We start from the raw sequence: 16,828 nt of genomic DNA, 5'->3' as shown, positions 1-16,828 counted from the left end.
CCATTAGATATCAGTTTAATTTTTCGTCAAAAGTAATCCTAAACCATATTCTGAAATAGCGTCTCGTTTCTCCACTAGGCAGTGCCACAAGTTCCTCCAAAATTCGTAACACAACACACACACAAATGTAATACTTACTAATGTAAATCCACCCGATGATGGAGGTTTAAACCTTCGAAACGCGTCGTGGAAATAAATAAAACGGTGACTGGTAACAGTAAACTTGTTGTTTCATTTAATACCAACAAGTAGTTAAATCGTGTGGCGATCGAAAGCTCGAGCGGCAGCCGAGATTTCTCGAGCTGTGACGCGGTCTGCTCAATCCGTTCGACTCACGCTCGAGTGCAGGACCAGGTGTAACCCTGCACGTAAATGGCAGTCTGGTGTGTGTGTGTGTGTGGAGGGGGGTGGAGTGGGGGAAGGGGAGGGGGAGGGGGGTGTTGCGTTGTGGCTATCTCGCCGGTGTGCGTCATCTGACGCTGTTGAGGTTACGGTTACGCAGACGCTTCCTTATTTTTTTCCCCGTGGCGCCGCCTGCGCTGTCCACGTCGGCGTGCAGAGAGCAGGCAGTCGGCGGCATGCACCCTGCGGGCCCACAGCTCCGCCCGCGGCTGGTCGGGCCGCTGCTCGCTGCCTCGGCGCTGCTGCTCCTCGTCCTCTACTACTGCCACAGCTCCGCGTGGCGCGACCCGGCGCTGCAGGTAGGGGGCGTGTCATATCCGAGCCATTCAAGTTACTGGACGCCTCTCTCTGTACGTGCACCCCCACCTCATACACAAACTTCACACACTAGTTATAGGGTCACAGATATTGAACTATACGACATACGAGGGGTATTTTTTAAGTAGGTACCGTTTTGAAATTAAAAAATAAGTCGTGCTAAGATATCTCAATAATTTTATTTTTATGTGAAAGCCTGTACCTTAATCTACTTTTCTACATAATTTTCGTCAATATTGAGGCACTTGTCATAACGTTGTACCAGTTTTTCAATACCCTCCTCATAGAAGTCTGCCGCCTGACTTGTTAACCACTGCATCACCACTGTTTTGACATCGTCATCATCTTGAAGACGCTGACCACCCAGGTGTTTGTTCAAGTGCAGGAACAGATGGTAGTCACTGGGCGCAAGATAGGGGCTGTACGGAGGATGATCTAGAGTTTCCCATCGAAAAGATGTGATGAGATCTTCTGTCTGATTCGCCACGTGCGGAAGGGCATTGTCTTGCAGCAAAACGATGCCCTTGCTCAACTTCCATGGACTGTTGCTTTGATTCTGGTGTGACGTAGGCCACCCGTGTTTCATCGCCCGTAACAATTTGGCTTAAGAAATCATCACCGTCGTTTTGGTACCGCTCAAGGAAAGTCAATGCACTGTCTGAACGTTTGTGTTTGTGCACATACGTCAACATTTTCGGTACCCAACGTGCGCACAATTTTCGATAATTCAAGTGCTCGATCACAATACCATACAAAACACTACGAGAAACATTAGGAAAGTCATCCCGCAAGGAGGAAATCGTAAAGCGTCTGTTTTCTCTCACCTTTATGTCCACTTCCTGCACCAGACTTTCATTAACGACCGAACGACACCCACTCCGTTGTTCATCATGCACATTTGTGCGGCCATCTTTAAATGCTCTCATCCACTTTCTTAACATTCCATCACTCATAATGTTTTCTCCGTAAACTGCACAGATCTCACGATGAATATCGATCGGTTTTAGGCCTTTAGCACTAAGAAACCTTACAACAGCCCATACTTCACAGTCGGTGGGACTCACGATTATCGGAGGTATCTTAAACACTCAGTATACAGCGTAAATAAGGAAGAATCAGACTGTAATAGCGTCAGTGCGTAGATTAAGGTACAGGCTTTCATGTAAAAATAAAATTATTGAGATATCTTAGCACTTACAAAAAAAAAACATGCCTTGTAAAATCGTAATAACTTCTGAACAGTTTGCGTTAGGACGTTCAAACTTCACGGTTGGCCGCGGATGGTGATGGGAGTCAATATGCGCCCACTTTCATGTAGATGGGTTTGTCAATAAGCAAAATTGACGCATTTGGGAGACTGAGGATCCGCTTTTCGCGGTCGAGAAGTCTCTTCACCCTCAACGGGTAAATGTGCACTGTCCAGTCACGGAATAGTCGGTGCGATATTCCTTGATGGTACGGTGACTACCGAACGGTACGTGAAGGTTTTGGAACATGATTTCATCCCTAATATTTAAAGTGACCCCGATTTCGAAAAGACATGGTTCTTGCTAGACGGAGCTCGACCACATCGAAGCAGGAGGGTGTTTAATGTCCTGAAGGAGCACTTTGGGGACGGCATTTTGAAATATTTTGAAGAATCAGCTTCAGTTGCACGAATTTTCTGGTCTTTACCAGGTTTCGGCTAAATTAATCTAGCCTTCTTCAGAAGCATAAAATTACTATGTTGCCAACCTACTTGCTGCTTCCAACCGACCGCGTGGTGAAGAAATGCCGGGGCTGGACTTCAGTTAAGTATTTTTCATTCGACATGGTACCACAGTACTATACGTTTTAATTCCAATGTTGACTGTGTCTTACTCAGGCATGTTATAGTAATTTTATGCTTCTGAAGACGGCTATATTTATTTAGCCGAAACCTAGTAAAGACCCGAAAATTTGTGCAACTGAGGCTGATTCTTCAAAATATTAGTCTACCACAGTTGCTGATGGGGCTGCAATATGCTAAAAATTCTTAGACAGCATTTTGGTTCTCGGGTACACAGAGGCCACGGGCATGGGCTTCGATTTGCCACCATATTCTCCGGATCTCAACACAACCGACTCCTTTTTGTGGGTCAGTGTTAATGACAGGGTGTACAGCAATAACCCCCAAGTCATTGCTGGGCTGAAAACCGCTGTTCAGGAGGTCATCGACAGCATCGATGTTCCGACGCCTCAGCGGGTCATGCAGAATTTCGCTATTCATCTGCGCAACATCATAGAAAATCATGGCAGGCGTATTGAACACGTCATAACCTAAATCCGAATATCTGTAGTGACGTTTCCACGTTGAATAAAGTGTGTGTATGCCGTAGTTTGTAACTAATTTACATTCCTTTTCATATAGTTCAGTCATTATCACCTTGCATAAGGTCTATACTTTAACCAACAAACAGCCAAAAGCCCCATTTAAAAAGTTTGACTCTAGCCATTAACCGTTTCGGGTTTATTACAAATCCATCTTCAGATGACTTACAGATTTCCTCGTTTCCCTGATGCGGCCTCTCTCTGTGCTCGGTACTGGTTGCGTGCACTAAAAAGGAAGCCCTTGAGTGTGAGGTCGCAAGTTGATTCTTTAGTAAGACTTTTTTATGTGTTGTGTTATTAAATATGACAGGATAAATATTAGCTGCTTATGACTCAAAATGCGTAGCAGGAGAATGACAGAAAATGGATGTCCGGGAGGTGCAGAGATCAACCTTCTACGAGATGTATGTATTACACTACAGAAAATGGACCTCGTTCGCACTCAAGAAATTTCAAAACAAACCATTAACTTGCGCCATGAACACCGAATGAAAAATGGCTCGCCACAGTGATCACAAAGATTCACGCCAACAAAATCGAAGGCAAACGCCTTGGAAGTTACAAACCATGCATGACTTTCAGCTAGGTATCCACTCTTAAAGAATGCAAATAGAATCACATTGGTGTAACGGGGTGATGAGAACTGATGGAATGTGATGGAACGCAATCGAATACAAAACAACCAGTTGTGGAGGTTATCGTGAAACAGGTTATCCTTTAAAGGTAGTTACAGATAGTGCGATAACATGTTTTATATATACACGGTAAAAAAACAATCAGCAGTACAATTTTCATACACAGACCAGGAATCAAACAGAAGCAAATTATTTTCACGAGCTATTGACCAAAACCGGTGCTAATACCATAGTTGTACTTCTCTTACGCCCATTTCCTCACCCTTGCTTGCTGTGACGTAAATATTCCCTACTGACCTTGCAAGATCACGCACACGAGAAAGAATCGTAGGGGCAGAGTACCTACAACTTCTCGCAACACAATAAACAACGTTCCAGCAAATTTACCATCCAGATTAGCAGTCAGTATAATTGTATACGAATGCATTAAGGCATTGATGTAAGTAGCTCTTGATACAATTCTATTGGTACTTCTGATTTCCAGGGTTTCTTTCATACGCATTTCCTCTTCAAATCCCGACTGGTCGAAGTTGAAAACAAATTCCTTGTTAAATGATGGGATAAGTTTGTTTATCTCATGTACAAATTTTCGGGCCGATTTCGCAGTTTGCTGTGCACCGCCAGATTAACGCTTTATATAAAATTTCGTTATATTAGATCTACCCTTTCTATAGCAGTGTTTGAAGTTATGCAAAATTCCACTGCTTCCCTTGAAATCACTTTAATCTATGTCGCTCGCAGTTTGATGTGCACAACGTAGTAGGCCACTATCGTGGACATTCTTTAAATTGTATCGAACATTCTTGAAGCAGGCAAACGCTAGTTTTTGTAACAAGTGCGCCTTGCCCTCCTTTGAATATCCATAGTTGTTCTCATGCACTACACGGTCATATTGCCGCATGTTTATTCGAAATCTGGCCACGATTGTTTTTTTTACTATGCTGCGGATGATCTTCCGTGTACGTAATTATGTCTAGTACCAACTCCTTGGACAATGGCTCCACTCTACCACATTTCACTGGAGACGGTATTTGTGGCTCCCTGCCTGAAAAGGATGATGAACTACATGGCTCGAAAACTGTTTCAGTATTACTTTTACTTGTTAAGCATGTACCTGAATCTTTATACTACTCAAGTACATTGTCTACACAGTCGAGCGTATACGACACGACACATTCCACTGACTCATCTTGCAGAAACGCTAACGTTTCATGTTTCACTTCTCTCTCACTCTGCGAAATTCATTGTGCTCCTTTTTGAGGAAATGCCATCTTCGGTAACTATTGTTGTAGACACAATGCAATGTTTGCATTGTTTATCGCTGCCATTGCTCTGCTTTGTATCAACACCACTTGCACTGTAGCACTGTTGTGAGTTTCTCGTCGAGTAAGCAAATGAACCACGCTGCGGAGCCTCATCCTGCGCTCACCATTGGAGGATACCTCCAGTTCCTCCTCCTGCTGCCATTCACAGCCAACACTGCGGTTGCACGTCTGACAGTGCACACGGCGTCGAATGCTGTAAACGTCACTGGCCTCTGGCGATCTGTCACCCAAGGGGTTGCCTGGAAGTTAAATAAACAGTTTTTCTTTTACGGTTCAGAAAATTTATGAAAGCTCTTCGTTTTTACCTTCACAGGAACATTAATGAAAGGATTTTAAAGTCAATAAAACACGAAATGCAGCGAAATCTTACTTGGTATACAGTTCTGTGCAACGGATTCACCAAGTATTTCTATTATACATTTTGCAGTTAACATGTTTTTGCACATGCTCTATGCGAGTGCTGTTTAATTCTCTGGAACTGCTTTAAAACACACCATTCTATTTCTATGGCAGCACACACACTGTGATGTTACAAAATAAAAGTGATGTTGTTATTCAGTGGAAAGTTGGAAATTGAGATTTCGCTTACTGTTTTATCAATCACAATTGGCGTAAGAATCATGGATTGACCATTGTCATAAAATATTGCATTATGAGATGTGAATAGTTTTTACTTGCAGTTTCGCGTGGCTTGAGGCAGTCACAACTAGCGTGCTATTGATTAAGAAATCGCATTATCGTCTTTCTAATTACTTCATGATCGTAGATACGATCATACCCGGTGGTGAAGTTATTGTTATGACAAAACAATTTCCTAAGGGACCAGAAAGTTCTTAAGGGCGCAAAAACAACTGTAACATCACACAAAAGGGAAATTGAATATTAGAGCTGATGCAAGAAGGCGATAAAACAGTTTTCTTTTTATCAATGTAACACGCACGTTGGACTGCTGATCTTGGTGTCTGTAATCTTAGCAAAATGCATAATTAAAATGAAAATAATACTGAGGAGATGATAGGAATGAGCACTGCTAAATGATTAAGTATTCCCAGAACAAATATTTATTATAACTAAAACATATATCGTACCTTAAGCTTATTACTACAATGACGGTAGATTTTTATGTCCGTATCATGTCCATTGAGCGCTCTTTTATATAGCCATTGTCTTCTTTGAGTCGCTCGTGCGTCGTCACGGTAAGTTATAACAGTTCTTACACTTCACTCAAACTTAGACGGAACACGTTTTTACTTGTTTAGTAAAAAAATTAGATCAGACCGCCACAAATCTTAAGAAAAAACAGTACAAGTCTTTAGCGCTCAAGGCTTCATTTGTTCTCCAGCGAACAAAATCATGAAGGAACGCATATCTATCCGTATTTTTCTGTTTATATTGCCGCCCAAAGACGACGAATTACATTATTTAGAAAATTCCACCGTCGCTATGCGACGCCTTATTATACATTAATCATTATTTATAAACAAGTATTTGCCTTCTGGCTGAAAGTACTAACTACTCGTATTTGCTGTTTTAATGAAGTCAAAAATAGCGAATATCACATTGCCTCCCATGAGGAGAGAGGGAATGCCGAAGGATTACCTCGATCCTCATGTCCTCATGAGATATTCGTGATTTTTGGTGTGACATTTACATAATGTTACTGGCGTACAAAGTACATAAATTGAAATTACATTTATAAACATATATCAGATAATTATCATTTTTCAAAATAAAGTTTTTCACTCTTTGTTCATCAGTCACTTCATTCCATAATACCAAGATTAACATTTATGTGCATATTTAAGTTTGGTCCATATTTGCTTATAACAATAAGTGAACGTTCATTTCACACTTCAGGCGATAGAATCCAGAAATTACATTCTCTTGAGCTTAACAACTAATATATGAGTACAGTGAGTGCTTATTTTCACTAAACTAGAGTGGACAATGTTCGAGCATCTGTTGACTCATTGTGGTTCAATTACAGTTTAATAGCGTAGCACTACACTTGGTGATGCTTTCACTTTCCGTGTTAGCTGTCTACGGCATTCATCATGCAGTACATCTGTCCTTTCCACTGTGGTGCCAGGAATTCAGGTGGCTTCCCGGGTTTTTATTTACAATATGAAACAGAAGAAGTGGAAAATTATTAGTATAACTTACAACCTATTGGATACATTTGTTAAGGATCGGGACTGGTCTGGAGTTCAGGGTCTTCCTATAGTGCACATTCATTTTCTTTGTCCATCAAGAGACAGGATTATAATTCATTTTAGCAGTGTTCAGGAGTGCCGGTATTAATGGCTTTAAGGTCTGAGTAATCTAACAATCTACTTCTCACTCATCTTAACTTCAACTCAAGAAAATTGCTTAATTTACGTATGAAAATGTAGTCACACAAGTGTGCAAATGTCTTTCCTCCAATATGTACGATTGAAGTCATGGCGGTTAGCAGTTTAAAGTTTGGATTGCTTCGTCACCCACACGTCAGCCACTCACAGGGGCTGCACAGTGTTGCGTGAGCTCCAATACTCAGTATCCGTTCGCGCTCAGGCTGTAAGCTGTAACAGAGCTGCCGGTCGTCGATCGCTCTTTTTTTTGTGAACTTCGTATCACACGAGTGCATCGATACAAACACCTCGCGCGCGTTTTCCATCGGAGGAGCCGGACACTGAAGCTGCCTCCATACTTCTCTGTCAACTGCCTCCCATGAGGCTCACAGGTAAGTGACGACGAATGTTTTAGCTGTCGCTGCACTTAGAACAACACGGAACTTTGCGTTGCACCTGTTGTAGCCTTGACTTCTTTTTACACTTGCAGTACAACACTACCACTAATATACAGTGAACAGTTATTTTTATTATGCACGTCGCACTTTAGTGTGCATCTTCACACAGCATTCGTGCTTAGTTCCTTCGCCGATAGAGTTCATTTACAAAACAATCAATTTTGCAGGTTTCCTCCATTGGTACAGAAAGACTTATATTCTACTATTTACAAAAGATCACTTACGAGCTAATATTTACAATTAATGGTCACTCCTTTTGTTAAGTGCAGTGAACAACTGCTTTGTGAATGGACTCTTTATATCTCAAGGTTTACTTTTACTAATGAATCTAAAAATATTCTTTCAAACTTTCTTTAAGGGCTCATCTCCTCATTATGAAAATACAGATTCCGCAACACTCGTTGCATTTATTCTTTAGTGCACCCAAGATCATTTTCTACTGCCACGTAGCATATCTACTACTTAATGAGTACGCATTTAACGCTGAATCGTTTCTTTTGTGCTTTCCTTTGTGCTTGCCAAATTTTTTTTTTAATATTTGAGGGCAGACTGGATAACAATAGGTCTCCCTCTTCGCTTCATGTACTCAGCAGCCGTTCTCTGTTAAAAAAAATAGGGTAACGAGTGTGTACTATTTTTCGCATGAATAGAATTACCCACATTTCACTGGGTTTACGCAACCTGTCCATAACAAACATTACCAAAGCTAGCGAAGTTCATGGCGCTACGTGTCTCATATGCCATAAGCACTGCTTTGCCTCCAAGCACACGTGCCTTTTACAAGTCGACCCTTGGTCTGGGTTAATGAACCAGGATCAAAAGGAACGGGCACAAGGAAAATGGATTTCATTAGAGGAGTGTCTTAGGAGACATTTTTGCAATAAAATCTGCATGTAAATAAAATTATCGTAATAAACATAGGCACATATATAAATTTCAACCTCTTTCATTACAGCATGCTTTGCTACTTCTACGTCTTACTCTGGTTATAGTCGTATGAAGTTCAAATATCACTGCATTGCTTGTTCTTTAGATTAGCCTTCAATTAGGGTATTGAATGGTAGCTAGATTATACTACAAATCTTCTGAAGATCTTTACTTGGACTTATTTATGATACAGGGGGCTTGCTGTGTGGTTATTTAGTACCTTGATTCTACTGAAATCAATTCGTCAGCTAACATTCCTCATATACTCTTTAGATTGGGCTCAGATCACAGGGAAATAGTTTACTTTCGTAGCAATTAATGGCCTCGTGGAGTACTTACGCTACATTATTGATGCTTCATGGTTTGCCTCTATTTGTACTGTATTTCACCTAACTTAGTTTACTACAGCTTATTGTCTCCTTGCGTGAACACATGTGGGTTACCACTTGTTTCCTCATTTAACAGTACGCTTTAACTGAACTTTAAGCTAAGATATTTCCTCCACTCCTGTTCACTGTCTGGACGTTTTGAACACGTATTTTTTTAAGCAGGTAATTCGGGCTTTTACAACAGAACTTCAAGTACTTACATTACTAAAAATAAATCTATAAATCGTCTTGTACCTTGAGAGAAGTGCTTATTTACGCACCCTCCTCCATTTCTCACCATTACATATTTATATAGCTCCGGGCAATCACTTTTTTTGTGTTTACTAACTTATAGTTAAATTGAAATTCTTGGTGCAACCTCAATTTCCTGCTACAGCTTGTTGAAGAAATATCAGTTCAATGTCCATCACTATAAACAATTTTTCCATACTTAACATTTAATACTTAAAGTTTACATGTAGTAGCCGTTACCATGTAGTCAGTGCGCTGTTCAACACAATACTTATCGTTAACAGTTCACACAAGGAAATTTCCAGTACGCAAGAAGTAAGAAACCAAAACAGATTCTATCTGCAGTTGAGGCTGTGTCTGTAAACTAACTCTCTGTTTCAATAGACCAATCACTCCCGATATGGAGCAACCCTGAATCGGCAATGATAAAACTTTTGAGACAGAAGACACCTGTCTGAAGAGACATGGTGACATGACATTGATGTTTGCTCCTGTATCAACAACGGCTATGGAAGGAATGTTGGCAATAGAAATCTTAATCGAAGCCTGGACCTGTTCATCATAAATGTCATTAATGTCTTGAGCTTCTATGTCAGGTGCAAGGTCATCTCGTAAGTCGGTCTCATGGTCGTACCGTATCGCATTAACATACTCAGAATCAGAGTATTCGTTAGTACCCCACTGGAACCGGCAGCGACCTCTAGGAGGCTGAAAGGCGCAGCCTCTAATTTTCCGCAGGATGTTTAGTCTGTTTGTCATTTATGGCCTTAATTGTTTGTTCCGTTTCATATTGGTGCTGGTTATGTGGTACAAATGCCGGTGTAAAGGGGTAAAATCCACTGGGTGCACTCACTTGTGAATAGAATACTTGAGACGGATGATGTCGCCCGATCTTTTGGTTGCCGGCAAAACCATTTCCTTGTGAAGGAAAGTTCGCATTTGGTGCCTTTTGAAAATTGTTCCGCGGTCCTCTATCCTGTGAAAAGTTGTTCTGATGTTGTGCTGGGTGGCCTCCGCCTTGCCCATGCCACTTGCTATTTTTCGACCTATAACTTTGATTGTACACTGGCCCATTTGAAAAATTACCAATCGTTTGTGGAGAATTTCCATACTGCTCAGGCGCAGAATTAAAGGGTGGGTTTCCGTACTGATGTTGTACCTGGTGGTTGTAAATTGGGTGGTATCTCTGCTGATTACTGTAATTGGTTTTCTGCTTCCGTTTAAAGTTATTGCCGTTTGCGTTTTCATAACGGCTGGCAGGTTGGCAACAGCGGTCGCAGTAGCGCACTCTCTCCTTCGGCGCATTGTTGTCCGCGTGCGATGCATTCTGCTGGCTGCCAGGGAAGAATTTGCCGCTGCCAACCTTGGAGCGCACATCCTCGCTAATTAAATCTAAGGAATCCAGCACAGAAAGGAATGCATCCTTGTCTTCTTCGGACACATTTACTAGTTTCTCTCTAATAGACACAGGGAGTTTGCTTTTGAGAATCATAATTACGTCCTTCGAAGAAATCGGAGAATCCCAGAATTTAATTTTTGCTAGATACTTCTCGAAGTATCGCCGGAGACGTCCATGCTTCTCATTGAAAATTTCCGCACCATACACCTCCTTCCTTAATCTTTGCTGTAGGCCCTACCCCATTACTCCAAAATTTTGCCAAGAACATTTTCTCAAACTCTTCATAATTCCTACACGTGTCTACAATTTCCGTTCCCCATAATGCTGCATCACCGGAAATAAAGCCAGTGACGAACTGAATACGCTGTCTGTTTGTCCAGCTCCTGGGAAATATGCCGGAAAAATTCTTTAGGAACACGATGGGGTGTATTTCTCGCTTCTGCGGATGAAAAACAGGAAAAGTGCGATGCTTAATCACACTTTCCTCTTGAATTAAACTCACAATTGTGGGCGGATCATTTATTTTCCCCACTCGAGGCTCAACAGAACCGTTGTTTTGCATGTAATCAGGCGGTGAACCATAAGGAGTTGACTGACACTCGTCACCGTCTGTAGAGTTGTTCCCTATAGTTTGCGTATGCGGATTTTCTACCCAGTTTCTCAGCATTCTGACCTCGTCCACTACTTGCTTCTTCCACTCAGGAAGATCCCGTGTAAGTGTCCTCCGAATCTGTCCCAATTCAGAAACCACTGTGTCACCCGAATTACCAGGAGCAGCTAAGATTTCATATGTTACATCCTTGACAGTCTCCCTAAGCTCCTCCATGACCTTCTTTTCGATAAAAATATCTTTACCCTTTATCCATTCACCGTAGTGTTCCAACAATGCCTCCGCGTGTGCTTCCACGGTGCTCTGAACCTGTTCTTCGATACTGATTTAGTCTATCTGCCTCGACAGATCCTCTACTACACTTTCAATGTCAGATACCGTATTTCTAACTGAGTTTATTTCTTTGGTAGCTGCCTGAATTTTTGTGTTTAATGTTCCAGATACTTCAGCTATTTCACATTTCACCTGTTTCTGCATTTTCTGAATTTGATCACTGATCTTAGTTTGCACGTCACCCAAATGGGTGTTTAATCCAGCCGTAATTTCTTTATGCAGATCTGTTTTGATTGTGCCTACCTGTGTTTTTACTGATTCGCTTACAGCATCTAATCGGGTGTTGACAGTCTCATTTTGTGTTTTTATAGTTTCATTTACTGCGTCAAACTGTTGTTACAGCATTTCCATTAACGCACCGAGGTCATTTGTAGCTGCAGCGGGAAGAGTTTGGACGTTAGGGTCACTTTCCCCAGATACAGGCATAGTTAGTTCAGTTTCCACGCGGGAACCCACCTTTCGCGATCGTAAAGGGTATGGAATACTGTTAACGTCTTCACTCCCGTCTCCTGTTGTCACCTGTCTCTGTTTACTATCTGCCATTTTCGTCAGTAAACCACGTGCTACGCAAGGCTTTCGTCGTTTGTCAGTGACGTGGTGAGTCCGCTAAGAGCACCGTTCTCGCGTGAGCAACAAATGAAATTCTATCTGGCGAGAAGACAAGATGGAACCTAAACGTTTTAGACAAATGAATGAAGATGCTCTTCTCTGCAAATTGCACAAAATATCCACCATGTTGAAAATGTAGTATAGTTATACTAACAATGGAGAGAAATAATTTCTATTATCAGACTACGAAGAATTTTACTTTGAAAGATAAAATAAAGCAGATTTTCTATAGCGGGAAGGAGATAGAAAGGATGTGGATCGACTTGGAAAAGCAACGTTGTTACTGAAGCACTACACTGCGTATGCAAAATTCTGACTTACTTTTTGATAGCTTGGTTACCGCTATGTCTCTTTTCATTTCCTTTCTCTCGACAATTAAACTGCGTTATTGACCAGCATATTCTCCGTCATTCTCACAGACAGATGATGTGTACATGAAACGACAGAACATTTATTAACACAAGCACATAGAAAATTTTCCAAGAATTTGAACTAATTTTTGGTCATGTCCCTTTTCGGGCGCCAAGTGTGATGTTACAAAATAAAAGTGATGTTGTTATTCAATGGAAAGTTGGAAATTGAGATTTCGCTTACTGTTTTATCAATCACAATTGGCGTAAGAACCATGGATTGACCGTTGTCATAAAATATTGCAGTATGAGATGTGAATAGTTTTTACTTGCAGTTTCGCGTGGCTTGAGGCAGTCACAACTAGCGTGCTATTGATTAAGAAATTGCGTTATCGTCTTTCTAATTACTTCATGATCGTAGATACGATCATACCCGGTTGTGAAGTTATTGTTATGACAAAACAATTTCCTAAGGGACCAGAAAGTTCTTAAGGGCGCAAAAACAACTGTAACATCACACAAAAGGGAAATTGAATATTAGAGCTGATGCAAGAAGGCGATAAAACAGTTTTCTTTTTATCAATGTAACACGCACATTGGACTGCTGATCTTGGTGTCTGTAATCTTAGCAAAATGCATAATTAAAATGAAAATAATACTGAGGAGATGATAGGAATGAGCACTGCTAAATGATTAAGTATTCCCAGAACAAATATTTATTATAACTAAAACATATATCGTACCTTAAGCTTATTACTACAATGACGGTAGATTTTTATGTCCGTATCATGTCCATTGAGCGCTCTTTTATATAGCCATTGTCTTCTTTGAGTCGCTCGTGCGTCGTCACGGTAAGTTATAACAGTTCTTCTTACACTTCACTCAAACTTAGACGGAACACGTTTTTATTTATTTAGTAAAAAAATTAGATCAGACCGCCACAAATCTTAAGAAAAAACAGTACAAGTCTTTAGCGCTCAAGGCTTCATTTGTTCTCCAGCGAACAAAATAATGAAGGAACGCATATCTATCCGTATTTTTCTGTTTATATTGCCGCCCAAAGACGACGAATAACATTATTTAGAAAATTCCACCGTCGCTATGCGACGCCTTATTATACATTAATCATTATTTATAAACAAGTATTTGCCTTCTGGCTGAAAGTATTAACTACTCGTATTTGCTGTTTTAATGAAGTCACAAATAGCGAATATCACAACACACACCCTACATTTACAAAACGTGGTTTGCGTTTTATGTTCATATGAGTAAGAACGCTTGTTGGCGTTAGTCAGGCAGCAGTAGCCGACCGCGACCGTCACAGCAACAGATAAGTAAACCGCTTTTGTGACATTTACGAGTTCCTAACTAGGAGCGAATTTTATTATATCATCTGTGTGCTTCAATAGTTTAGTTTCTTGAGTTTCTACGTGTAAATTTAAAATATAATAGCCACACTTCTCGCGTTTTCGTTTGCGTCAGAAAGAAAACCGATTTTGTGATATATTACAAGTTCCTTATCAGGGGCAAATTATTTAGTTTCACCTGAGTGCTTCGGTAGTTAGGTTCTTGAATATCTGCGTATTACTAGACAGAGTTCGTGCGTTTTCGTCAGGGTCTACATTAGAGTTGCGCAGAACGTGCCGATAGTCCGTTGATCTGCATAGTTTAGTTTTCCATTGTCTTTGGTATGGACAGGGACTGCGATTGTTGCGTGCGGATGCGAGCCGAGTTGGTGTTACTTCGCTGACAGCTTCAGGCTGTGATGGCTTCGGTTACACAGTTTGAGCCTGCAGTGGATGGGCACCACTGTTGTGGGCCGGCCGTGGGGATCCAACGGACGTCCAGCACGTCAGAGTCCTCCCACCGGTCCTCACCGGTGGCCAACCCAGTTACTGCTCGCCCAGTAACTGCTCACCTGTGGTCGAGTGGGAGGTCGCCCCGGGGCGAAGCAGGCGGCGAAAGACTTCCCAGGCGGCCGCACGTAAGGCCTCCCCGGTTTGTCTGACAAACAGGTTCCAGGTGTTGTCTGTGACCAGATGCTGTCGCCGAGCCGGGTGCTGTAGCCTGTCCTGTTTCAGAGGAAACCACTCAGCCTGCAAGATCCAAGCAATTGCAGAGGGTGGGACTATTGGTAGTTTGGAGCTCCGGCGTTAGGCGCGTTATGGGTCCCCTTAGAGACTTGGCTGACAAGGAGGGTAAGAAAACCACTGTGCACTCAGTGTGCATACCAGGTGGAGTCAATCCAGATGTGGAAAGGGTCCTCCCGGATGCCATGAAGAGCACAGGGTGCAGCCAACAGCAGGTGGTTGCTCACATTGGTACCAATGATGTGTGTCGCTTTGGATCAGAAGAGATTCTCTCTGTTTTCGAGCGGCTAACAAAAGTGGTAAAGGCTGCCAGTCTTGCTTGCAAGATGAAAGCAGAGCTGACCATTTGCAGCATAGTCGACAGGACCGATTGCGGACCTCTGGTACAGAGCAGAGTGGAGGGTCTGAATCAGAGCCTCAGACGGTTCTGCGACCGTGTAGGCTGCAGATTCCTCGACTTGCGCCAAAGGGTGGTTGGGTTTCGGGTTCCGCTGAATAGGTCAGGTGTCCACTATACGTAGGAGGCGGCTACACGGGTAGCAGGGGCTGTGTGGCGTGGACTGGGCGGTTTTTTAGGTTAGAGGGTCTTGGGGAAACACAAGATGGGCTTCAGTCACAAAGGGTGCAGGCTGAACACAGGGAGAACATAGATACAGGAACCATTGGTGTAACAGTTGTAAATTGTCGTAGCTGTGTTGGGAAAGTACCAGAGCTCCAAGTGCTAATAGAAAGCACTGATGATCAAATCGTTATAGGCACTGAATGCTGGCTTAAGCCGGATATAAGCTCAGCCGAACTTTTGCGAAGAACCTAACAGTGTCCCGAAAAGATAGGATGAACACGGTTGGCGGTGGCGTGTTTGTTGCTGTTAGAACTAGTTTAACTTGTCGCGAAATTGAAATAGATACTTACTGTGAGTTAGTATGGGCAGAGGTCATTGTTGGCATGCGGAATAAAATAATAATTGGATCCTTTTACCAACCTCCCAGTTCAGATGATACAGTTGCTGAAAGGTTCAAAGAAAACTTGAGTTCGATTTCAAACACGTACCCGACTCATACGATAATAGTTGGTGGTGACTAATTTACCTTCGATATGTTGGCGAAAATGCATGTTTAATTCCGCAGGTACGCATAAAACATCATCCGAAATTGTGCTAAACGCATTCTCTGAAAATTATTTCGAGCAGTTAGTTCATGAGCCCGCGCGAATAGTAAACGGTTGAAAACACACTTGACCTCTTAGCAACAAATAATCTTAAGTTAATAACCAGCATCAAAACTGATATAGGGATTAGTGAACACGGGGTTGTCGTAGCGAGACTGAATATTGTAATCCCCAAATCCTCGAAAAATAAAAGAAAAATATACCTATTCGGAAAAGCAGATAAAAATTCGCTTGACGCCTTCCTGAGAGACAATCTCCACTCCTTCCAAATTAACAATATAAGTTCAGACCAGATGTGGCTTAAATTCAAAGAAATAGTATCAGCAGCAATTGAGAGGTTTATGCCAAATAAAGTAACAAACGACGGAGCTGTTCCTCCTTGGTACACAAAAAGGGTTAGAACACTGTTTCAGAAACACGAAACAAACATGCCAAATTTAAACAGACGCAAAATCCCCAAGACTGGCGCTCCTTTACAGAAGCTCGAAACTTAGTGCGGAGTTCAATACGAGACGCCTGTAACAGTTTCCATAACGAAACTTTGTCTCGAAACCTGGCAGAAAATCCAAAGAGATTCTGGTCGTATGTGAAGTATGTTAGCGGCAAGAAACGATCAATGCCTTCTCTGCGCGACAACAATGGAGATACTATTGAACACAGTGCTACCAAAGCAGATTTACTAAGCACAGCCTTCCGAAATGCCATCACAAAAGAAGACGAAGTAAATATTCCCGAATTCGAATAGAGAACAGCTGCCAACATGAGTAACGTAGAAGTAAATATCCTCGGAGTAGTGAAGCAACTCAAATCACTAATTAAAAGCGAGTCTTCTGGTCCAGACTGTATACCAATTAGGTTCCTTTCGGAATATGCTGATGCATTAGCTCCATACTTAACAATCATATA

The 16,828-nt window shown here is 41.8% G+C and overlaps 1 protein-coding gene across 1 annotated transcript in view; it reads left to right on the top strand.

Moving 5' to 3' along the window:
* The first annotated feature begins 578 nt into the window (after positions 1–578).
* The window catches only part of LOC126248515 (uncharacterized), a 166,880-nt gene continuing 150,630 nt past the window's right edge, over positions 579–16,828 (top strand). The window contains exon 1 of the mRNA XM_049949569.1: positions 579–701. Coding sequence (XP_049805526.1) covers positions 579–701 — 123 coding nt within the window. The remainder of the gene's footprint in view (positions 702–16,828) is intronic.

Source organism: Schistocerca nitens, chromosome 1, assembly GCF_023898315.1.
Source record: "Schistocerca nitens isolate TAMUIC-IGC-003100 chromosome 1, iqSchNite1.1, whole genome shotgun sequence".
Classification (NCBI taxonomy): Eukaryota; Metazoa; Arthropoda; class Insecta; order Orthoptera; family Acrididae; genus Schistocerca; species Schistocerca nitens.
The sequence above is the reverse complement of the archived record's forward strand: the minus strand, read 5'-3'. Positions and strand labels throughout refer to the sequence as shown.